We start from the raw sequence: 24813 nt of genomic DNA on the forward strand, positions 1-24813 counted from the left end.
TGACCTTCATGTCCACCACATCCCCGTGTCCCCCCATGTCCCCTCCGTGTCCCCCCGTGTCCCCTCCGTGTCCCCCCATGTCCCCTCCATGTCCCCCTGTCCCCTCCATGTCCCCCCATGTCCCCCCATCCCCGTGTCCCCCAACCCCTCCATGTCCCCTCCGTGTCCCCCCTTGTCCCCTCCGTGTCCCCCCATGTCCCCCCATCCCTGTGTCCCCCATCCCCTCCATGTCCCTGATGTCCCCCTGATGTCCCCAATGTCCCTCATCCCTTCCATCCCCGCCATGTCCCCAATGTCCCCAGTGTCCCCAAGGTCCTCCATCCCCTCCAAGTCCCCGTGTCCCCCATCCCTTCCATGTCCCCGATGTCCCCCATGTCCTACTCATGTCCCTCTGTCCCCTCCGTGTCCCCCCATGTCCCCACGTCCCTGTGTCCCCCATCCCCTCCATGTCCCACTCATGTCCCGAGTGTCTCCAAGGTCCCCCATCCCCTCCATGTCCCACTCATGTCCCCCCCATGTCCCCTCCATGTCCACATGTCCCCGTGTCCCCCACAATCCCTTCCCTGTCCCCAATGTCCCCATGTCCTCCCTCCACCCCATGTCCCCACGATGTCCCCAATGTCCCCCATGTCCCAATGTCCTGCTGATGTCCCCAATGTCCCCCATGTCCCCCTGATGTCCCCAATGTCCCCCATGTCCCCCCTCCACTCCATGTCCCCGATGTCCCCCTGATGTCCCCATGTCCCCCTGATGTCCCCAATGTCCCCAGTATCCCCATCCCCTCCATGTCCCCGATGTCCCCATGTCCTGATGTTTCCATTTCCCCACATCCCCCAGTGTCCCCATTGTCCCTGATGTCCCCATGACCCTCACGTCCCCCATCCGCTCCATGTCCCCATGTCCTTGATGTCCCAAATGTCCCCATGTCCCCACCACATCCCCCATGTCCCTGATGTCCCCATGTCCCCCCAGCATCTCTGATGTCCCCATATCCCCCACATCCCCCAATGTCTCCATGTCCCCCCGATGTCCCCATTGTCCCTGACACGTCCCCGATGTCCCTGATGTCCCCATGTCCCCCCAGCATCTCTGATGTCCCCATATCCCCCACATCCCCCAATGTCTCCGATGTCCCCAATGTCTCCGATGTCCCCCCGATATCCCCATGTCGGTCATGTCCCCCTGTCCCCCAGTGTCCCCCAGTGTCCCCGTACCTGGATCTCCAGCTCGGCCACGCGCTGCCTCATCTCGGCCAGGGCGGCCATGCTGTCGGCCTCGCGCAGCCGCACGGCCATCACCTCCTCCTTGCTCTGGGGACAGCGCTGTCACCGCGGGGCGCCCGGGGACACCGCGGGGACACCCGGGGACAGCCCTGGGACACCCAGGGACAGCACTGGGACACCGTGGGGACAGCCCCAGGGACACCCCCAGGGACACTCCAGGGACAGGCCTGGGACAGCCCTGGGACACCGTGGGGACAGCCCCAAGGACACCCACAGGGACAGCCCTGGGGACACCCAGAGACACTTCAGGGCCCTGGGGACATCCCCGTGTGTGTCCCAAGAGTGCCCAATGTCCCAAATGTCCCCAACACCCCCAATGTTCCCAACATCCCTGCTGTCTCCAGAGCTGTCTCCAGTGTCCCCAGTTGTCCCCAATAATGTCCCCAGTGTCCCTGATGTCTGCGATGATGTCCCCAACATCTCCAGCATCCCTTAGGATGTCCCAAATGCCCCCAACACCCCCAAGGGTCCCCACTGTCCCCAACATCCCAATACCCTCAGTGTCCCCAATGTCCCCAGCATCCCCAAGTGTCCCTAGTGTTCCCAATGTCTCAATGTGCTCAATGGCCCCAATGTCCCAAGTGTCCTCAATGTCCCCAATCCTCACAATACACTCCTGTCCCTGATGTCCCCAATGTCCCCACTGTCCTCAGTGTCCCCACTGTCCCCGATGCCCCCAGTGTCCCCATTGCTGTCCCCGTTGCTGTCCCCACCTTGCACTGAGCCTCCGCGTGTTTCCGGTGGCTCTCGCTGAGCTGGGCCTGCAGCCCCTGGCTCTGGGCGGCCGCGGCGCGGAGCTGCTCCCTTAGGCCAGCGCAGGCCTGCTCGGCCCGGCCCAGCACCGACCGCTGGATGCGCCCCTAAACCGGGGTTAAACCGGGGTTAAACCGGGGTTAAACCGGGATAGACCCGGGATAGACCCAGCATAAACCCGGGATAGACCTGGCACCAACCCAGCCCTGCTCCCTTAGGCCAGCGCAGGCCTGCTCGGCCCGGCCCAGCACCGACCGCTGGATGCGCCCCTAAACCGGGGTTAAACCGGGGTTAAACCGGGGTTAAACCGGGATAGACCCGGGATAGACCCAGCATAAACCCGGGATAGACCTGGCACCAACCCAGCCCTGCTCCCTTAGGCCAGCGCAGGCCTGCTCGGCCCGGCCCAGCACCGACCGCTGGATGCGCCCCTAAACCGGGATTAACCTGGAATTAACCTGGATAGACCCAGCACCAACCCAGCCCTGCTGCTCCCTTAGGCCAGCGCAGGCCTGCTCGGCCCGGCCCAGCACCAAGCGCTGGATGCGCCCCTAAACCGGGGTTAAACCGGGGTTAAACCGGGATAGACCCGGGATAGACCCAGCACAACCCCAGCCCTGCTCGGCCCGGCCCAGCACCGACCGCTGGATGCGCCCCTAAACCAGGGTTAAACCGGGGTTAAACTGGGATAGACCCGGGATAGACCCGGGATAGACCCAGGATAGACCTGGCACCAACTCAGCCCTGCTCCCTTAGGCCAGCGCAGGCCTGCTCGGCCCGGCCCAGCACCGACCGCTGGATGCGCCCCTAAACCAGGATTAACCTGGAATTAACCTGGATAGACCCAGCACCAACCCAGCCCTGCTTGGCCCGGCCCAGCACCGAGCGCTGGATGCGCCCCTAAACCGGGGTTAAACCGGGGTTAACCCGGGATAGACCCGGGATAGACCCAGCACAACCCAGCCCTGCTCCCTTAGGCCAGCGCAGGCCTGCTCGGCCTGGCCCAGCACTGAGCGCTGGATGCGCCCCTGGACTGGGATTAAACCGGGATTAAACCGGGATAAACCCGGGATTAAACCCAGGATTAACCTGGGATAAACCTGGGATAAACCCGGGATTAAACCCAGGATTAACCTGGGATAAACCCCAGGATTAACCCATCAAAATCCTGGGATAAACACAAAGTTAATTTGGGATAAACCTGGGGATAAACCCTGGTTCCTGCTCTCCCAGTGCTCCCAGTTCACTTCCCAGTCCGTCCCAGTCCCTCACCTGTGTCTCCAGGTGCAGCACCCTCTGTCCCAGTCTGTCCCAGTCCCTCCCAGTCCCTCCCAGTCCCTCACCTGTGTCTCCAGGTGCAGCACCCAGTGCTCCCAGTCCCTCACCTGTGTCTCCAGGTGCAGCACCCTCTGTCCCAGTCCCTCCCAGTCCCTCCCAGTCCCTCACCTGTGTCTCCAGGTGCAGCACTCTGTGTCCCAGTCCCTCCCAGTCCCTCACCTGTGTCTCCAGGTGCAGCACCCAGTCCGTCCCAGTCCCTCCCAGTCCCTCACCTGTGTCTCCAGGTGCAGCACCCAGTGCTCCCAGTCCCTCCCAGTCCCTCACCTGTGTCTCCAGGTGCAGCACCCTCTGTCCCAGCACCCTCAGCCCCATTCCCAGTCCCTCCCAGTCCCTCACCTGTGTCTCCAGGTGCAGCACCCTCTGTCTCAGCGCCCTCAGCTCCGCCTGGGCCTGGCTCTCGCGGAGCTGCACCCCCAGCACGGCCTCGTGCAGCGCCCGCGGCTCCTTCCAGCGGCCCCCGCATACCTGGGGACACACCCGGTCAGGTGACACACCTGGGACACCTGGGGACACCTGGGGACACACCCTGGGAACATCTGGTCAGGTATAGGGACACCTGGGGACACACCCGGTCAGGTGTGGGGATACCTGGGACACCTGGGGACACCTGGGGGACACCTGGTCAGGTGTGGGGACATCTGGGAACACCTGGGGACACCTGGGGACACACCCTGGGGACACCTGGTCAGGCGTGGGGACACCTGGGACATCTGGGGACAGCTGGGGGACACCTGGTCAGGTGTGGGGACATCTGGGACATCTGGGGACACCTGGGACACCTGGGGACACACCCTGGGAACACCTGGTCAGGTATAGGGACACCTGGGGACACACCCGGTCAGGTGTGGGGATACCTGGGACATCTGGGGACCCACCCTGGGGACACCTGGTCGGGTATGGGGACACATGGGGACACGTGGGGACCCACCCTGGGAACACCTGGTCAAGTATAGGGACACCTGGGGACATAGCTGGTCAGGTGTGGGACACCTGGGACATCTGGGGACACACCCTGGGAACATCTGGTCAGGTATAGGGACACCTGGGGGACACCTGGTCGGGTATGGGGACACCTGGGGACCCATGTGGTGAGGTATGGGGACACCTGGGGACACCCCTGGTCAGGTGACACACCTGGGACACCTGGGGGACACACCCTGGGGACACCTGGTCAGGTGGCACGCACCTGGTGACACCTGGGGGACACTTGGGACACACCTGGTCAGGTATGGGGACACACCTGGGGACAGCTGGGACATCTGCCAGGCATCCCCCAGGTGTCCCCAATGTCCCCGTGTCACCTGCCAGGTGTCCCCAATGTCCCCAGTGTCACTCAGGTGTCCCCAGGGTCACTCAGGTGTCCCCAGTGTCCCCGTCTCACCTGCCAGCTGTCCCCGATGTCCCCAATGTCCCCAGTGTCACTCAGGTGTCCCCAGGGTCACTCAGGTGTCCCTGTCTCACCTGCCAGGTGTCCCCGATGTCCCCAGGGTCACTCAGGTGTCCCCAATGTCCCTGTGTCACCTGCCAGGTGTCCCCAATGTCCCCAGGGTCACTCAGGTATCCCCAATGTCCCCAGGGTCACTCAGGTGTCCCCAGGGTCACTCAGGTGTCCCCAATGTCCCCAGGGTCACTCAGGTGTCCCCAATGTCCCCATCTCACCTGCCAGGTGTCCCCAATGTCCCCAGGATCACTCAGGTGTCCCCAGGGTCACTCAGGTGTCCCCGTCTCACCTGCCAGGTGTCCCCGATGTCCCCGATGTCCCCGATGTCCCTCAGTGCCAGCTCCTGCAGCTCCTCCTGCAGCCGAACCACGCTGGAGTCATCCGGGAGCAGCGGCTGCCGCTGGGGACAGGGACAGACGGACATCAGGGACAGATGGACAGACGGACATCAGGGACAGATGGACAGCAGGGACAGACGGACATCAGGGACAGATGGACAGCAGGGACAGGGACAGAGGGACATCAGGGACAGACGGACATCAGGGACAGGGGGACAGAGGGACAGGGGGACAGGGACAGGGACAGACGGACATCAGGGACAGGGACAGAGGGACAGGGGGACAGAGGGACAGGGGGACAGGGGGACGGACATCAGGGACAGACGGACATCAGGGACAGACGGACAGAGGGACAGGGGGACAGGGACAGGGACAGACGGACATCAGGGACAGGGACAGAGGGACAGGGGGACGACAGGGACAGACGGACATCAGGGACAGGGACAGGGGGATGACAGGGACAGGGACAGGGACAGAGGGACAGGGGGACAGCGGGGACAGGGGGACATCAGGGACAGGGACAGGGGGACATCAGGGACAGGGACAAGGCACACTGGGGACAGGGACAGGGACACAGGGGACAAGGGACATCAGAGGGGACAGAGGGACCCTCACAGGCCACCTGCGACAGCTCCTGTCCCCAGGGCCACCCACGGGACCCTGTCTGTCCCCTCCCTGTCCCCAGGGGCACCCATGGGACCCTGTCTGTCCCCAAGGGCACCCATGGGACCCTGTCTGTCCCCTCCCTGTCCCCAGGGGCACCCATGGGACCCTGTCTGTCCCCAAGGGCACCCATGGGACCCTGTCTGTCCCCTCCCTGTCCCCAGAGCCACCCATGGGACCCTGTCTGTCCCCAAGGGCACCCACGGGACCCTCCCTGTCCCCTCCCTGTCCCCAGGGGCACCCATGGGACCCTCCCCACCCCACTGGGACCCTGCCACCCCTGGTGTCACCCCGGTGTCCCCTCGGTGTCACCTTCTCCATGTCCAGGACCTTGTCCTGCATCTCCTTGAGGGCTCCCAGGGTTTCGCTCTCGCGCAGCCGCGACCGCTCCAGCTCCGTCTCCAGGTGCGCCACGAACTCCTCGCTCAGGCGGGGGTTACCCTGTCCCCAGTGTCACCAATGTCACCAAATGGCACCAATGTCACCAATGTCACCTCCCAACCGCCCCAACCTCGCTCAGGCGGGGGTTACCCTGTCCCCAGTGTCCCCAGTGTCACCAATGTCACCAAATGGCACCAATGTCACCAATGTCACCTCCCAACCGCCCCAACCTCGCTCAGGCGGGGGTTACCCTGTCCCCCGTGTCACCAATGGCACCAATGTCACCAATGTCACCAATGTCACCACCCAACTGCCACGAACTCCTCGCTCAGGCGGGGGTTACCCTGTCCCCAGTGTCCCCAGTGTCACCAAATGGCACCAATGTCACCAATGTCACCAAATGGCACCAATGTCACCTCCCAACCGCCCCAACCTCGCTCAGGCGGGGGTTACCCTGTCCCCAATGTCCCCAAATGTCCCCAAATGTCCCCAAATGTCGCCAATGTCACCTCCCCAATGCCCGCCATGAACTCCTCGCTCAGGCGGGGGTTACCCTGTCCCCAGTGTCCCCACATGTCACCAAAGGCCACCAAAGGCCATCTCCCACCTGCCATGAGCCACTCCAAGAGATGGGGGTGCCCGCCGCAGGCTCTCCGTGGCTGAGCTGCAGCGTTGGGGCAGTGACACACAGTGACAGTGACACACACAGTGACACACACAGTGACACACACAGGTGACACACAGTGACACACACAGTGACACACACAGGTGACAGTGACACACAGTGACACACACAGGTGACACACACAGTGACACACAGTGACAGTGACACACACAGTGACACACAGGTGACACAGGTGACAGTGACACACAGTGACACACCTGCAGCTCCCTGATGGTGCTCTGTGCCCGCCACAGGCTCTCCGTGGCTGAGCTGCAGCGTTGGGGCAGTGACACACAGTGACAGTGACACACAGTGACAGTGACACACACAATGACACACACAGGTGACACACAGGTGACACACAGGTGACACACAGTGACACACCTGCAGCTCCCTGATGGTGCTCTGTGCCCGCCACAGGCTCTCGGTGGCTGAGCTGCAGCGTTGGGGCAGTGACACACAGTGACAGTGACAGTGACACACACAGTGACACACACAGTGACACACACAGTGACACACACAGTGACACACAGTGACACACACAGGTGACAATCAGGTGACAATGACACACACAGGTGACACACAGGTGACACACCTGCAGCTCCCTGATGGTGCTCTGTGCCCGCCGCAGGCTCTCCGTGGCTGAGCTGCAGCGTTGGGGCAGTGACACACAGTGACAATGACACACAGTGACAGTGACACACACAATGACACACACAGGTGACACACACAGGTGACACACAGGTGACAATGACACACCTGCAGCTCCCTGATGGTGCTCTGTGCCCGCCGCAGGCTCTCCGTGGCTGAGCTGCAGCGTTGCCGCACCAGCGCCAGCTCCCGCCGGATGACGTCGTTCTCCTCGGCCTCCTGCGCCCGCGTCACCTGGCCCTGGGGACAATGGGGACACCTTGGGGACAATGGGGACAATGGGGACACATTGGGGACAGTGTCACCTCCTGCGCCCGCGTCACCTGGCCCTGGGGACATTGGGGACACATTGGGGACAATGGGGACACCTTGGGGACAATGGGGACACCTTGGGGACAGTGTCACCTCCTGCGCCCGCGTCACCTGGCCCTGGGGACAATGGGGACACCTTGGGGACAATGGGGACACCTTGGGGACAATGGGGACAATGGGGACACATTGGGGACAGTGTCACCTCCTGCGCCCGCGTCACCTGGCCCTGGGGACAATGGGACATTGGGGACACATTGGGGACAATGGGGACACATTGGGGACAGTGTCACCTCCTGCGCCCGCGTCACCTGGCCCTGGGGACAGGGGGGACAATGGGGACACCTTGGGGACAATGGGGACAATGGGGACAATGGGGACAGTGTCACCTGGCCCTGGGGACATTGGGGACAGAGGGGACACCGTGGGGACACTGGGGACATTGGGGACAATGGGGACAGTGTCACCTCCTGTGCCTGCGTCACCTGGCCCTGGGGACAATGGGGACACCTTGGGGGCAATGGGGACACATTGGGGACAGCAGGGACAGCAGGGACAGCGTCACCTCCTGGGCCTGTGCCACCAGGCCTTGGGGACACTGGGGACGTTGGGGGCAATGGGGACACTGGGGACGCTGTCACCTCCTGCCCCCAGGGCTGTGGTGGCACTGGGGGCACAGTGAGTGACACTGGGGACAGGGAGGTGACACTGGAGGTGCCACCAGCCCTGTTTGTCCCCTCCCCACCCCAAACCCCAAAAATCCCAAATTCCCCCCCCCAAAATTCCTCAAAATTCACCAGAATTCCCCCAAAATCCCCCCCCAAATTCCCTGAATTGCCTCAAAATTTCCCCAAAATTCGAAATTCCCCCCAATCCCTCAATCCCCCAACACTTCCCCTGAATTCATCAGAATTCCCCCAAAATTCCCCCAAATTTCCCTAAAATTCCAAAAAAATCCCCCAAAATTCCCCCCAAATCCTCCAAATCCCCCAAAATTCCATCAAAATTGCCCCAAAATACCCCAAAATTCGAAATTCCCCCCGAATTCACCAGAATTCCCCCCAAATTCCTCAAATTTTTCCCAAAATTCCCCAGAATTTCCCCTAAAATTTCACCAAAATCCCCAATATTCCCCCCAAATCCCCCAACATTCAAAATTCCCCCCAAATTCCCTCAAGATTCACCAAAATTCCCCGAATTTCCCCAAAATTCACCAAAATCTCCCCGAATTTCCCCCAAATTCCATCGAAATTCCCCCAAATTCCCCCCAGGGTGCGCGGGAGCCTCAGAGAAGCGGAAAAAAAAGGTGGGGAAAAAAAGGCAGAAAAAAGGAAAATCCCCCCAAAAGTGGGGCTGGGAAGGGGAGGGAGGAAAAGGAGGAAAACTGGGAAAAAATTGGGAAAAAATTGGGAAAAAAGTGGGAAAAAAGTGGGAAAATCAGGGAAATTGGGGAAATAAATCAGTAAAATAAGAGAGGAAAATTAGGAAAAAAATCAGGAAAATCTGGAAAACAAATCAGTAAAATGGGGAAGAAAATTGGGAAAATCAATGGGGAAAATCAGGGAAATAAATCAGGAAAATCAGAGAGGAAAATTAGGAAAAAAAAATCGGGAAAATCGGGGGGAAATTGGGAAAATTGGGGGGAAAATCAGGAAAATCAATCGGGAAAATCTTGGGAAAATTGGGGGAAAATAACAGAAAAAAATTGGGGAAAAAATCTGGGAAATCGGGGAAAAGTCGGGAAAAATAGGGGGAAAATAAATTGGGAAAATAAATTGGGAAAATTGGGAAAATCAATTGGGAAAATCAGGGAAATAAATCAGGAAAATCAGAGAGGAAAATTAGGAAAAAAATCGGGAAAATCTGGAAAACAAATCAGTAAAATGGGGAAGAAAATCGGGAAAATATCAGGGAAAATATCAGGAAAATCAATCGGGAAAATTGGAGGGAAAATCAGGAAAATATCAGGAAAATATCGGGAAAATTGGGGGGAAAATTGGGGGGAAATTGGGGAAATAAATCAGGAAAATCAGGGGGAAAATTGGGGGAAAATAACAGAAAAAAATCGGGGAAAAAATCTGGGAAATCGGGGAAAAATCGGGAAAATTGGGGGGGGGAATAGGGAAAATAAATTGGGAAAATAAATTGGGAAAATAAATCGGGAAAATTGGGAAAAAATTGGGAAAATCTATTGGGAAAATCAGGAAAAAATCAGGAAAATTGGGAAAATCAATCAGGAAAATTGGGAATATATTGGGAAAATTGGGGAAAAAATCAGGAAAATTGGGGAAATATTGGGAAAATATCAGGAAAATATCAGGAAAATATTGGGAAAATCAGGGAAATGATCAGGAAAATATTGGGAAATGGGGAAAATATTGGGATTATCGGGAAATCTCAGGAAAATTGGGATTATATTGGGATTATATCAGGAAAGTATTGGGAGAATTGGGAAAAAATCCTGAAAATATCGGGAAAATATTGGGATTACAGGGAAAATTGGGAAAATATTTGGATTATATTGGGATTATATTGGGAAAATATCGGGAAAATATTCGGAATATTGGGAATATATGGGGAAAATATTGGGGAAAATATCAGGAAAATATTGGGAAAGTATTGGGAAAATATTGGGAAAGTATTGGGATTATTGGGAAAATATTTGGATTATTGGGAAAATATTGGGAAAGTATTGGGAGAACCTTGGGAATATCAGGAAAATTGGGAAAAAATCAGGGAAATATCAGGAAAATAAATTGGGAAAATTGAGGGAATTGGGAAAATTGAGGGAATAAACTGGAGGGGGGAAAAATTGGGGGAAAAATGGGGAAAATCAACTGGGAAAAAGGGGAAATCAATTGGGAAAATGGGAAAATCAACTGGGAAAATGGGGAAAATCAACTGGGAAAAAGGGGAAATCAATTGGGAAAATGGGGAAAATCAACTGGGAAAATGGGAAAATCAACTGGGAAAATGGGAAAATCAACTGGGAAAAAGGGGAAATCAATTGGGAAAACAGCAGAAAAATGGGGAATTCAATAGGGAAATGGGGGAGTTTGGGGTCTATGGGGGAGTTTGGGGTCTCTGGGGGTTTGGGGTCTATGGGGGTTTGGGGTCTATGGGGCAATGGGGGTTTGGGGTCTATGGGGCAATGGGGGTTTGGGGTCTATGGGGTCTATGGGGGAGTTTGGGGTCTATGGGGCAGTGGGAGTTTGGGGTCTATGGGGTCTATGGGGACATTTAGGGTCTATGGGGTCTATGGGGACGTTTGGGGTCTATGGGGACATTTAGGGTCTATGGGGTCTATGGGGACATTTGGGGTCTATGGGGTCTATGGGGACATTTAGGGTCTATGGGGTCTGTGGGGACATTTGGGGTCTATGGGGTCTATGGGGACGTTTGGGGTCTATGGGGCAATGAGGGTTTGGGGTCTATGGGGTCTATGGGGTCTATGGGGTCTATGGGGTCTATGGGGACGTTTGGGGTCTATGGGGACATTTAGGGTCTATGGGGTCTATGGGGAGTTTGGGGTCTATGGGGTCTATGGGGACATTTAGGGTCTATGGGGTCTATGGGGACGTTTGGGGTCTATGGGGTCTATGGGGACATTTAGGGTCTATGGGGTCTGTGGGGACATTTGGGGTCTATGGGGTCTATGGGGACGTTTGGGGTCTATGGAGACATTTGGGGTCTATGGGGTCTATGGGGTCTATGGGGTCTATGGGAACTCTGCAGGATTCCCGCGGGGCCCGGCCGTACCTGGATGAGGCGATCGGCCAGGGCTGCGCTCTCCTGGGGAGGGGACAGAGACAGGGACACGTCAGGGACAGGGACAGAGAGACAGGGACAGGGACAGGGACAGGGACAGAGAGACAGGGACATGTCAGGGACAGGGACAGAGAGACAGGGACAGGGACAGGGGGACAGAGAGACAGGGACAGGGACAGGGACAGGGGGGACAGAGGGACAGGGACAGAGAGACAGGGACAGGGACAGAGAGACAGGGACACGTCAGGGACAGGGACAGGGACAGAGGGACAGTGACAGGGACAGGGACAGAGACAGAGAGACAGGGACAGGGACAGGGACACGTCAGGAACAGGGACAGGGACAGTGGGGACAGGGACAGAGAGACAGGGCCAGAGACAGGGCCAGGGACAGGGACAGGTCAGGGACAGTGGGGACAGAGGGACAGAGACGGGCCAGGGACAGTGCCCGATTGGTGACAGTGACAGTGACAGGGACAGTGGCAGTGACAGTGACAATGACAGCAGTGCCAGTGACAGTGACAGTGCCAGTGACAATGACAGCAGTGACAGTGGCAGTGGCAGCAGTGCCAGTGACAATGACAGCAGTGACAATGACAGCAGTGACAGTGACAGTGACACAGTGACAGTGACACAGTGACAGTGCCAGTGCCAGTGCCAGTGACACAGTGACAGTGCCAGTGACAATGACAGTGCCACAGTGACAGTGCCAGTGACACAGTGACACAGTGCCAGTGACACAGTGACACAGTGACACAGTGACACAGTGACACAGTGACACAATGACACAGTGACACAGTGACACAGTGACACAGTGACAATGACAGTGACACAGTGACAATGACAATGCCAGCAGTGCCAGTGACACAGTGACACAATGACACAGTGACACAGTGCCAGTGACACAGTGACACAGTGACAATGACAGTGACACAGTGACACAGTGACACAGTGACAGTGACACAGTGACACAGTGACAATGACAGTGACACAGTGACACAGTGACACAGTGACAGTGCCAGTGCCAGTGGCAGCGCCATCCCGAGCCCGCCCCACGCTCTGGGATTTCCCCATTCCCGAGGATTTGGGACCGTTTGGGTGGGGCTGAGACCCCATTGGTTGGGCCTGAATGAGGGGGCGGGGCCAAATGGGGGCGGGGCCAAATGGGGGCGGGGCCACCTCAAAATGGCCGCAGGGCGGGGCCATGAACGATTTTAGGGTTTTCTTGGGGGTTTTGGGGTGGTTTTTGGGGTCCATGAACGATTTTAGGGTTTTCTATGGGGTTTTGGGGTGGTTTTGGGGGTCCATGAACGATTTTAGGGTTTTCTTGGGGGTTTTGGGGTGGTTTTCGGTTCCATGCAGTGTTTGGGGTTTGGTTTGGGGTTCCATGCAGTGGTTTGGGGTTTTGGGGGGGATTTTGGGGTTCCATGCAGTGTTTTGGGGTTTGTTTGGGATTTTGGGGGTTTTTTCAGGTTTGGTTTGGGGTTCCATGCAGTGTTTTGGGGTTTTTGGGGGGTTTTTTGGGGAGGTTTTTGGGGTGCTCACCTTCTCCAGGGTCTCGATGCGCTGCTTGAGCAGGCGATTCTCAGAGCGGAGCCGCTGAGGGGACACGGAGGGGACAGTGAGTGGTGATCCAGGTGTCCCCATGTCCCCCAGGTGTCCCCAGAGATGTCCCCAGGTACCTCCTAGGTGTGCCCAGGTGTCCCTGCAGTGTCCCCAGGGATGTCCCCAGGGGTGTTCAGGTGTCCCCAGGTGTCCCCATGTCCCAGAAATGTCCCTCAGGTGTCCCTGCGGTGTCCCCAGGGATGCTCCCAGGTGTGTTCAGGTGTCCCCATGTGTCCCTCAGGTGCCCCCAGGTGTGTTCAGGTGTCCCCAGGTGTCCCTGCAGTGTCCCCAGGTGTGTTCAGGTGTCCCCCTCGTGTCCCCGCAGTGTCCCCAGGGATGTTCCCAGGTGTGTCCCAGCAGTGTCCCTCAGGTGTCCCCAGGTGTGTTCAGGTGTCCCCCCGTGTGTCCCCAGGGATGGTCCCACGTGTCCCTGCAGTGTCCCCAGGGATGTTCCCAGGTGTGTTCAGGTGTCCCCAGGTGTCCCTGCAGTGTCCCTAGGTGTGTTCAGGTGTCCCTGCAGTGTCCCCAGGTGTCCCCATGTGTCCCTGCAGGTGTCCCCAGGTGTCCCCAGGTGTCCCTGCAGTGTCCCCATGTGTCCCTGCAGTGTCCCTCAGGTGTCCCCAGGTGTGTTCAGGTGTCCCCATGTGTCCCTGCAGTGTCCCCATGTTCCATCAGTGTCCCCATGTGTCCCTGCAGTGTCCCTAGGTGTGTTCAGGTGTCCCTGCAGTGTCCCTGCAGTGTCCCTCAGGTGTCCCTCAGGTGTCCCCAGGTGTGTTCAGGTGTCCCCAGGTGTCCCTGCAGTGTCCCCAGCTGGGTCACCTTGATCTCGATCTGCTCCTCCATCTCTTTGCTCTTGAGGGCGGCGTATTCCTTCTCCAGCCTGGGGACACACGGACAGCTGGGGACAGGGACAGAGGGACAGGGACAGAGGGACAGGGACAGGGACACAGGGACAGGGACAGGGACAGAGGGACAGGGACACAGGGACAGGGACAGGGACACGGGGACAGGGACAGAGGGACAGGGACACAGGGACAGGGACAGAGGGACAGGGACAGAGGGACAGGGACAGGGACACAGGGACAGGGACAGGGACAGAGGGACAGGGACACAGGGACAGGGACAGGGACACGGGGACAGGGACAGAGGGACAGGGACACAGGGACAGGGACAGAGGGACAGGGACAGAGGGACAGGGACAGGGACACAGGGACAGGGACACAGGGACAGGGACAGGGACACGGGGACAGGGACAGAGGGACAGGGACACAGGGACAGGGACAGGGACACAGGGACACAGGGAGAGGGACAGGGACAGGGACAGAGGGACAGGGACACAGGGACACAGGGACAGAGGGACAGGGACAGAGGGACAGGGACAGAGGGACAGGGACACAGGGACACAGGGACAGGGACACAGGGACACAGGGACACAGGGACAGGGACAGAGGGACAGGGACAGAGGGACACAGGGACACAGGGACAGAGGGACAGGGACAGGGACACAGGGACAGGGATGGGGACACAAGGACAGGGACAGAGGGACAGGGACACAGGGACACAGGGACACAGGGACAGGGACAGAGGGACAGGGACAGAGGGACACAGGGACAGGGGGACAGGGACACAGGGACAGGGACAGAGGGACAGGGACAGAGGGACAGGGATGGGGACACAAGGACAGGGACAGGGACAGGTGGGGACAGGGATGGGGACACAGGGACAGAGAGAGGACAAAGACAGGGACAGGGTGGGGACAGGGCACAGGGAGAGGGGACAGGGATGGGAAAGGGACAAAGGGAACAGGGAGAGGGGACAGGGACCGGGACAGAGAGGGGACAGAGACAGGGGACAAAGGGAGAGGGGAAGGGACAGGACAGGGGACAGTGGGGGACAGGGACAGGGATGGGAAAGGGGCAGAGGGGACAGGGACAGGGGGGACAACAGGGATGGGGACAGAGGGACACAGGGATGGGGATGGGGACAGGGTGGGGACAGGGATGGGGATGGGAAAGGGACAGGGACAGAAGGGAAAGAGACAAGGACAGAGGGGACAGGGACAGGGATGGGGACACAAGGACAGAGGGACAGGGATGGGGGGACAAGGACACAGGGACAGAGGGGACACAAGGACAGGGACATGGGACAAGCAGAAGGACACAGAGACAGGGATGGGGACAAGGACGCAGGGCCAGAGGGGACACAAGGACACAGGGACAGGGATGGGGACAGAGGGGACACAAGGACGCAGGGCCAGGGATGGAGGGACAGGGACACAGGGCCAGGGACGGACACAAGGACACAGGGCCAGGGATGGGGACAGGGACACAGGGCCAGAGGGGACACAAGGACACAGGGCCAGGGATGGGGACAGGGACACAGGGCCAGAGGGGACACAAGGACACAGGGCCAGGGACGGACACACGGACGCAGGGACCAGGGCCAGAGGTGTCCCCTGACCTCTTCATCTTGCGGGGGTTGTATTTGACCTGGCAGGCGCGCAGGATCAGCTTGTCCGGGCACGAGTCGAACTGGTGAGGGATCACCTTCTGGAAATACTGCCCAGAAACGGGGAACGCACCCAAAAACGGGCCATGAACACCAGAAACGGGGAATGAACACCAAAAACGGGCCATGAACACCAGAAACGGGGAATGAACACCAAAAACGGGCCATGAACACCAGAAATGGGGAAATTCACACCAGAAACGGGGAATTCACACCAAAAACGGGCCAGGAACACCAAAAACGGGGAATGAATACCAAAAACGGGCCAGGAACACCAGAAACGGGGAATGAATACCAAAAACGGGCCAGGAACACCAAAACCGGGGAAATTCACACCAAAACCGGGGAATTCAGACCAAAACCGGGCCATGAACACCAAAAATGGGGAAATTCACACCAAAAATGGGGAATTCAGACCAAAACCGGGCCATGAACACCAAAAATGGGGAAATTCACACCAAAAATGGGGAATTCAGACCAAAAATGGGGAATTCAGACCAAAAACGGGCAATGAACACCAAAAACAGGGAATTCACCCAAAAACGGGCCATGAACACCAGAAATGGGCCAGGAACACCAAAAACAGGCCAGGAACACCAAAAACGGGGGAATGCACCCAAAAACAGGCCATGAACACCAAAAACAGGGAAATTCACACCAAAAACAGGCAATGCACCCAAAAATGGGCCAGGAACACCAAAACCGGGCCATGAACACCAAAAACGGGGAAATTCACACCAAAAATGGGGAATTCAGACCAAAAACAGGCCAGGAACACCAAAAACGGGCCATGAACACCAAAAACGGGGAAATTCACACCAAAAATGGGGAACTCAGACCAAAAACGGGGAAATTCACACCAAAAATGGGGAACTCAGACCAAAAATGGGCAATGAACACCAAAAACGGGCCATGAACACCAAAAACGGGCAATTCACCCAAAAACGGGGAAATTCACACCAAAAACAGGCCAGGAACACCAGAAACGGGCCATGAACACCAAAAACGGGCAATGAACACCAAAAAACAGGGAATTCAGACCAAAAACGGGGAATTCACCCCAAAAATGGGGAATTCAGAACAAAAATGGGGAATTCACACAAAAAATGGGGAATTCAGAACAAAAATGGGGAATTCACACAAAAAATGGGGAATTCAGAACAAAAATGGGGAATTCAGCCCAAATTGGGGGAAAACGGCAGAAAATGGGGAAAAACCACACAAGACAGGGAAAACCAACCCCAAATGGGGGAAAACCAGGGCAAAATGGGGATGAACTCACCAAACCCACCCCAAATCCCACCCTAAACCCCACCCCATTGGCCAAACCCACCCCAAACCCACCCCAAATCCACCCAAATCCCACCCCATTGACCAAACCCACCCCAAACCCACCCCAAATCCCACCCCATTGACCAAACCCACCCCAAATCCACCCCAAATCCCACCCCATTGGCCAAACCCACCCCAAAACTCATCCCACTGACCAAGCCCTCCCGATCTGATCCCATTGACCAACCCTACCCTAAACCCCACCCCAAACCCACCCCATTGACCAAAGCCACCCCACTGACCAAAGCCACCCCAACCCCACCCCATTGACCAACCCCACCCCAAACCCACCCCATTGACCAACCCCATCCCAAACCCACCCCAAGGCCACCAAGCCCAGCCCATCCCAACCCCACCCCACTGACCAAACCCATCCCACCCCACTGACCAACCCCACCCCATTAACCAAGTCCAACCCAAGGCCACCCCAACCCCACCCCATTGACCAAACCAGCCCCATGGCCGCCCCATTGACCAAACCAGCCCCATGGCCGCCCCATTGACCAAACCCACCCCAAACCCACCCCAAACCCACCCCACTGACCAAACCAGCCCCATGGCCGCCCCATTGACCAAACCCACCCCAAACCCACCCCAACCCCACCCCACTGACCAAACCAGCCCCATGGCCACCCCATTGACCAAACCCACCCCACTGACCAAACCAGCCCCATGGCCGCCCCATTGACCAAACCCACCCCAAACCCACCCCAAACCCACCCCACTGACCAAACCAGCCCCATGGCCGCCCCATTGACCAAACCCACCCCAAACCCACCCCAAACCCACCCCACTGACCAAACCAGCCCCATGGCCGCCCCATTGACCAAACCCACCCCAAACCCACCCCAACCCCACCCCACTGACCAAACCAGCCCCATGGCCACCCCATTGACCAAACCCACCCCACTGACCAAACCAGCCCCATGGCCGCCCCATTGACCAAACCCACCCCAAACCCACCCCAAACCCACCCCACTGACCAAACCAGCCCCATGGCCGCCCCATTGACCAAACCCACCCCACTGACCAAACCAGCCCCATGGCCGCCCCATTGACCAAACCCACCCCATTGACCAAACCAGCCCCATGGCCGCCCCATTGACCAAACCCACCCCATTGACCAAACCAGCCCCATGGCCGCCCCATTGACCAAACCCACCCCACTGACCAAACCAGCCCCATGGCCGCCCCATTGACCAACCCCACCCCAAACCCATCCCAAGCGCACCCCACTGACCAAGGCCACCCCAGGGTCCCCCGTTGCGGGGTCGGTACCTGGGACATGCCCTCCATGTCCAGCTGCACCAGCTCGGCCTGGTTGAACTGCAGCAGGGCCATCCCCACGCGGAACACGATCTCCAGACCCTGCCACCACCCCCGCACCCGGTCAGCGAGGCCACCATGGGGCCACCACGGTCACACCATGGGACCACCATGGGGCCACCACGGTCACCACGGGGCCACCATGGTCACCATGGGGCCACCACGGTCACCACGGGGCCACCACGGTCACCATGGGGCCACCATGGTCACCATGGGGCCACCACGGTCACCACGGGGCCACCACGGTCACACCATGGCCACCACGGGGCCACCACGGTCACCACGGGGCCACCACGGTCACCATGGGGCCACCCTGGGTCATTGGGGCCACTCCACCTCTGCCACCACCACACCTGGTCACTGCGGCCATTGGGGCCACCACAGGGCCACCATGGCCACCCTGGGTGATCCCTGGGCCACCATGGCCACCATGGAGCCACCACGGGGCCACCATGGTCACCCTGGGGCCATCCTGAGTCACTGGGGCCACCCCACCCCTGTGACAGCCCTGCCTGGTCACTGCGGCCACCATGGAGCCACCACGGGGCCACCATGGTCACCCTGGGGCCACCCCATCCCTGCCACCGCCCGCCCGGTCACTGCGGCCATTGGGGCCACCATGGTCACCTCAGGGCCACCCCGGGTCATTGGGGCCACCCCACCCCTGCCACCGCCCTGGCGGTCAGCATGGCCATCAGGGCCACCACGGGGCCACCATGGGGCCACCCTGGGTCATCGGGGCCACCCCACATCCGCGCCAGGGCCACCTTGGGTCACCCCTGGGTCACCTTGGGGCCACCATGGGGCCACCCTGGGTCATCGGGGCCACCCCACATCCACGCCAGGGCCACCTTGGGTCACCCCTGGGTCACCATGGCCACTCCTGGTCACCGTGGTCACCCTGTGGCCATGCCAGGGCTGCTCTGGGTCATCCCAGATGACCACGGCCGCCCTGGGGCCACCTCAGCTCATCCCTGGGTCCCCGGGGCCGCCCCAGGGCCACCTTTGGTCACCCCAGGGTCCCCATGAGCAGTCACGGGGCCACCACGGCCGCCCCGGGGCCACCTCAGATCATCCCAGGTCACCAGAGCCACCCCAAGGCCACCCCGGGGCCACCTCAGATCATCCCAGGTCACCAGAGCCACCCCAAGGCCACCCTGGGGCCACCTCAGATCATCCCAGGTCACCAGAGCCACCCCAAGGCCACCCCGGGGCCACCGTGGGTCAGGCAATGGTCACCAGAGCCACCCCAAGGCCACCCTGGGGCCACCCTGGGTCAGGCAATGGTCACCAGAGCCATTCCCAGGGCCACCGGGGGGGATTGGTCCCACCCCAAATTCTGAGGGGTTTGGTCAAACCCAAACCCAATTCTGAGGGACTTGACCCACCCCAAACTCGTTTTTGAGGGACTTCATCAAACCAAGCCCGTTTTTGGGGGATTTGCTCCACCTGAAATTCATTTTTGAGGGATTTGGTTCCACCCCAAAACTATTTCTGAGGGATTTGGTCCTACCTCAAGTTTTGAGGGATTTGGTCCAACCCAAATTCATTTTTGAGGGATTTGGTTCCACCCCAAAACCATTTCTGAGGGATTTGGTCAAACCCAAACCCATTTTTGAAGGATTTGATCCACCCCAAACCCATTCTTGAGGGACATCATCAAACCAAAGCCATTCTTGAGGGATTTGCTCAAACCCAAACCCATTTTTGAGGAGTTTGATCCACCCCAAACTCGTTTTTGAGGGATTTGTTCCACCCCAAACTCATTCTTGAGGGATTTCATCAATCCAAACCCATTTTTGAGGGATTTGACCCACGCCAATCTCATTCTTGAGGGACATCATCAAACCAAACCCATTCTTGAGGGACTTGGTCAACCCTAAACCCATTTTTGAGTGATTTGGTTCCACCCCAAACTCATTCTTGAGGGATTTGGTCAAACCCAAATTAATTTTTGAGGGACTTGGTCAAACCAAACCCATTTTTAAGAGTTTGATCCACCCCAAACCCATTTTTGAGGAGTTTGATCCACCCCAAACCCATTTTTAAGAGTTTGATCCACCCCAAACTCGTTTTTGAGAGACTTGCTCAAACCCAAACTCATTTTTGAAGGATTTGATCCACCCCAAACTCATTTTTGAGGGACATCATCAAACCAAAGCCATTCTTGAGGGATTTGGTCAAACCCAAACACATTTTTGAGGAGTTTGTTCCACCCCAAACTCATTTTTGAGGAATTTCTTTGACCAAAACCCATTTTTGAGGGATTTGATCCACCCCAAATGCATTCTTGAGGGACTTCATCAAACCAAACCCATTCTTGAGGGACTGGGTCAACCCTAAACCCATTTTTGAGTGATTTGGTTCCACCCCAAACTCATTCTTGAGGGATTTCATCAATCCAAACCCATTTTTGATGGGTTTGATCCACCCCAAACCCATTTTTGAGGTATTTGGTCAAACCCAAACCCATTCTTGAGGAGTTTGATCCACCCCAAACCCATTCTTGAGGGACTTGGTCAAACCCAAACCCATTTTTGAGGAGTTTGATCAAACCAAAGGATTTGGACAAACCCAAGCCCATTTTTGAGGAGTCTGATCCTAACCCTAACCCTAACCCTAACCCAAACCCATTTTTGATGGGTTTGATCCACCCCAAACCCATTTTTGAGGTATTTGGTCAAACCCAAGCCCATTTTTGAGGAGTCTGATCCACCCCAAACCCATTCTTGAGGGACTTGGTCAAACCAAACCCATTCTTGAGGGACTTGGTCAAACCAAACCCATTTTTAAAGGATTTGATCCACCCCAAACCCATTTTTGAGGAGTCTGATCCACCCCAAGCCCATTTTTGAGGAGTCTGATCCACCCCAAACCCATTTTTTAGTGATTCGGTCCAACCCCAACCCATTTTTTTGGGATTTTTGCTCCCCCCAGCCCCAGTTTTGGTGGGAAGGGGCGGGTCTGGGGTACCTCGTACATGAAGATGTCGAAGACGCGCGTGGCCACGGGCAGGGGGAAGGTGGTGAGGAAGAGGGTGAGGAACCAGGAGGAGGCGTACATGGAGGTGAGGAAGCTCTGGGAGCGGAAATGCACGTTCAGCTCCGGCAGCTGCTCCTGGGGACAACGGCCGCGGTTGGGGCGGATTCGGGGGGAAAACGGGGATTGGGGGGCGGGAAAATGGGAATTGGGGGGGGAATGGGGATTGGGGGGGAAAAGGGAATTGGGGGAGAAAAAGGGGAATTGGGGGGGAAAATGGGAATTGGGGGGGGAAATGGGAATTGGGGGAGAAAAATGGGGATTGGGGGGAAAATGGGGATTGGGGGGGGGGAAATGGGAATTGGGGGGGGGAATGGGGAATTGGGGCAGAAAAATGGGAATTGGGGGAGAAAAAGGGGAATTGGGGGGAAAACGGGGATTGGGGGGGGAAATGGGAATTGGGGGGGAAAATGGGAATTGGGGGGAAATGGGAATTGGGGGGGGGAAATAGGAATTTGGGGAGAAAAAGGGGAATTGGGGGAGAAAAATGGGAATTGGGGGGAAAACGGGGATTGGGGGGTGGGAAAATGGGGAATTGGGGGGGAAAATGGGAATTGGGGGGGGAAATGGGAATTGGAGGGGAAAATGGGAATTGGGGAGAAAAAGGGGAATTGGGGGTCAGACAAAATTGGGAATTTGGGGTTGGATTTGGGGAGAAAAATGGGAATTGGGGAGAAAAAGGGGAATTGGGGGGGAAAAATGGGAATTGGGGAGAAAAAGGGGAATTGGGGGGGAAAAATGGGAATTGGGGAGAAAAAGGGGAATTGGGGAGAAAAATGGGAATTTGGGGTCAGAAAAAATCGGGAATTTGGGGTCGGACAAAAATGGGAATTCAGGGTTGGACAAAAAATGGGAATTTGGGGAGAAAAAGGGGAATTTGGGTCGGTTTTGGGGAGAAAAACAGGAATTGCAGGAGAAAAATGGGAATTTGGGGTCGGACAAAAATGTGAATTTGGGGAGAAAAACAGGAATTCAGAGTCAGACAAAAATGGGAATTTGGGGTTGGATTTGGGGACAAAAATGGGAATTTGGGGTCAGACAAAAATGGGAATTTGGGGTTGGATTTGGGGACAAAAATGGGAATTTGGGGTTGGATTTAGTGAGAAGAACAGGAATTTGGGGTCGGACAAAAATGGGGAATTCAGGGTCAGATTTGGGGAGAAAAACAGGAATTAAGGGTCAGATAAAAACAGGAATTTGGGGTTGGATTCGGGGAGAAAAATGGGAATTTGGGGTCAGACAAAAATGGGAATTTGGGGTCGGACAAAAATGGGAATTCAGGGTTGGACAAAAACCGGAATTTGGGGTTGGATTTGGGGAGAAAAAGAGGAATTTGGGGTCAGATAAAAATGGGAATTTGGGGTTGGATTTGGGGAGAAAAATGGGAATTTGGGGTTGGATTTGGAGACAAAAATGGGAACTTGGGACCAAATAAAAACAGGAATTCAGGGTTGGATTCGGGGGGAAAAATGGGAATTTGGGGTTGGTTTTGGGGAGAAAAAAGGGAATTTGGAGTCAGACAAAAATGGGAATTTGGGGTCGGACAAAAATGGGAATTTGGGGTCGGACAAAAATGGGAATTTGGGGTCGGACAAAAATGGGAATTTGGGACGTGGACACGGGGACAAGAGTGGGAATTTGGGGGCCGTGCCCGTGCCCACCTGCAGCAGGAACTCGAACTGGTAAATGCAGAGCCCCAGCTCGGCCATGCTGGGCTTGAAGAGCTCCCGCAGGCGATACTCCTGCATCAGGCGCACGAAGACGCTGAACGCCTCCTCCTCCGGCATCTGCGGCCGAGAAAATCCCGGGAACTCCCATCAGGATCCCGGGAATTCCCAGCAAAACCCACTAAACTCCCATCAGAATCCTGGAATTCCCAGCAAAACCCACTAAATTCCCATCAGAATCCTGGAATTCCCAGAAGAATCACAGGAATTCCCAGCAAAACCCACTAAATTCCCATGGAACGCTGAACGCCTCCTCCTCCGGCATCTGCGGCCGAGAAAATCCCGGGAACTCCCATCAGGATCCCGGGAATTCCCAGCAAAACCCACTAAATTCCCATCAGAATCCTGGAATTCCCAGCAAAACCCACTAAATTCCCATCAGAATCCTGGAATTCCCAGCAAAACCCACTAAATTCCCATCAGAATCCTGGAATTCCCAGCAAAACCCACTAAATTCCCATCAGAATCCTGGAATTCCCAGCAAAACCCACTAAATTCCCAGCAGAATCCTGGAACTCCCAGAAGAATCCCAGGAATTCCCAGCAAAACCCACTAAATTCCCATCAGAATTCACATCAAACGCTGAACACCTCCTCCTCCGGCATCTGGTGGGAAAATCCTGGAATTCCCAAAAAAACCCCAGGAATTCCCATCCAAAACCCCTGGAATTCCCACAAAATCCCTGGAATTCCCACAGAATCCCTGGAATTCCCACAGAATTCCCAAAAAACCCCTGGAATTCCCACAGAATCCCCAAAAAAATCCCTGGAATTCCCACAGAATCCCCAGAATTCCCACAAAACCTCTCAGAATTCCCAAAAAAATCCCTGGAATTCCCACAGAATCCCGGAATTCCCACAAAACCTCTCAGAATTCCCAAAAAATCCCTGGAATTCCCACAGAATCCCCAGAATTCCCACAAAACCTCTCAGAATTCCCAAAAAATCCCTGGAATTCCCACAGAACCCCTGGAATTCCTACAGAACCCCTGGAATTCCCACAGAACCCCTGGAATTCCCACAGAATTCCCAAAAAACCCCTGGAATTCCCACAGAATCCCCAAAAAAATCCCTGGAATTCCCACAGAATCCCCAGAATTCCCACAAAACCTCTCAGAATTCCCAAAAAAATCCCTGGAATTCCCACAGAATCCCGGAATTCCCACAAAACCTCTCAGAATTCCCAAAAAATCCCTGGAATTCCCACAGAATCCCCAGAATTCCCACAAAACCTCTCAGAATTCCCAAAAAATCCCTGGAATTCCCACAGAACCCCTGGAATTCCTACAGAACCCCTGGAATTCCCACAGAACCCCTGGAATTCCCACAGAATTCCCAAAAAACCCCTGGAATTCCCACAGAATCCCCAAAAAAATCCCTGGAATTCCCACAGAATCCCCAGAATTCCCACAAAACCTCTCAGAATTCCCAAAAAAATCCCTGGAATTCCCACAGAATCCCGGAATTCCCACAAAACCTCTCAGAATTCCCAAAAAATCCCTGGAATTCCCACAGAGTCACGGAATTCCCACAAAACCTCTCAGAATTCCCAAAAAATCCCTGGAATTCCCACAGAATCCCCGGAATTCCCACAAAACCTCTCAGAATTCCCAAAAAGTCCCTGGAATTCCCACAGAACCCCTGGAATTCCTACAGAACCCCTGGAATTCCCACAGAATCCCTGGAATT

General features: G+C 56.6%; 1 protein-coding gene across 4 annotated transcripts in view; it reads right to left on the bottom strand.

Moving 5' to 3' along the window:
- The window catches only part of EVI5L (ecotropic viral integration site 5 like), a 40514-nt gene that overhangs the window by 4421 nt on the left and 11280 nt on the right, over window positions 1-24813 (bottom strand). For 3 of the 4 annotated variants that reach the window (XR_010785495.1, XM_066570372.1, XM_066570370.1), the window contains exons 6-18: window positions 23060-23185; window positions 21333-21476; window positions 18312-18401; window positions 15654-15751; window positions 14013-14073; window positions 13134-13187; window positions 11581-11613; window positions 7621-7752; window positions 6129-6257; window positions 5105-5215; window positions 3711-3839; window positions 1997-2143; window positions 1215-1310 (exon numbers count right to left, since the gene is read on the bottom strand). Coding sequence is in view for 3 of the 4 variants with exons in the window: in XM_066570372.1 (XP_066426469.1) it covers window positions 1215-1310; window positions 1997-2143; window positions 3711-3839; window positions 5105-5215; window positions 6129-6257; window positions 7621-7752; window positions 11581-11613; window positions 13134-13187; window positions 14013-14073; window positions 15654-15751; window positions 18312-18401; window positions 21333-21476; window positions 23060-23185 (1350 nt within the window). In the remaining variant the exon portion in view is untranslated. The remainder of the gene's footprint in view (window positions 1-1214; window positions 1311-1996; window positions 2144-3710; window positions 3840-5104; window positions 5216-6128; window positions 6258-7620; window positions 7753-11580; window positions 11614-13133; window positions 13188-14012; window positions 14074-15653; window positions 15752-18311; window positions 18402-21332; window positions 21477-23059; window positions 23186-24813) is intronic. The other variant, XM_066570373.1, reaches the window with a different exon arrangement.

The sequence above is a fragment of the Molothrus aeneus genome, unplaced genomic scaffold (assembly GCF_037042795.1).
Source record: "Molothrus aeneus isolate 106 unplaced genomic scaffold, BPBGC_Maene_1.0 scaffold_30, whole genome shotgun sequence".
In the NCBI taxonomy this organism is placed as follows: domain Eukaryota; kingdom Metazoa; phylum Chordata; class Aves; order Passeriformes; family Icteridae; genus Molothrus; species Molothrus aeneus.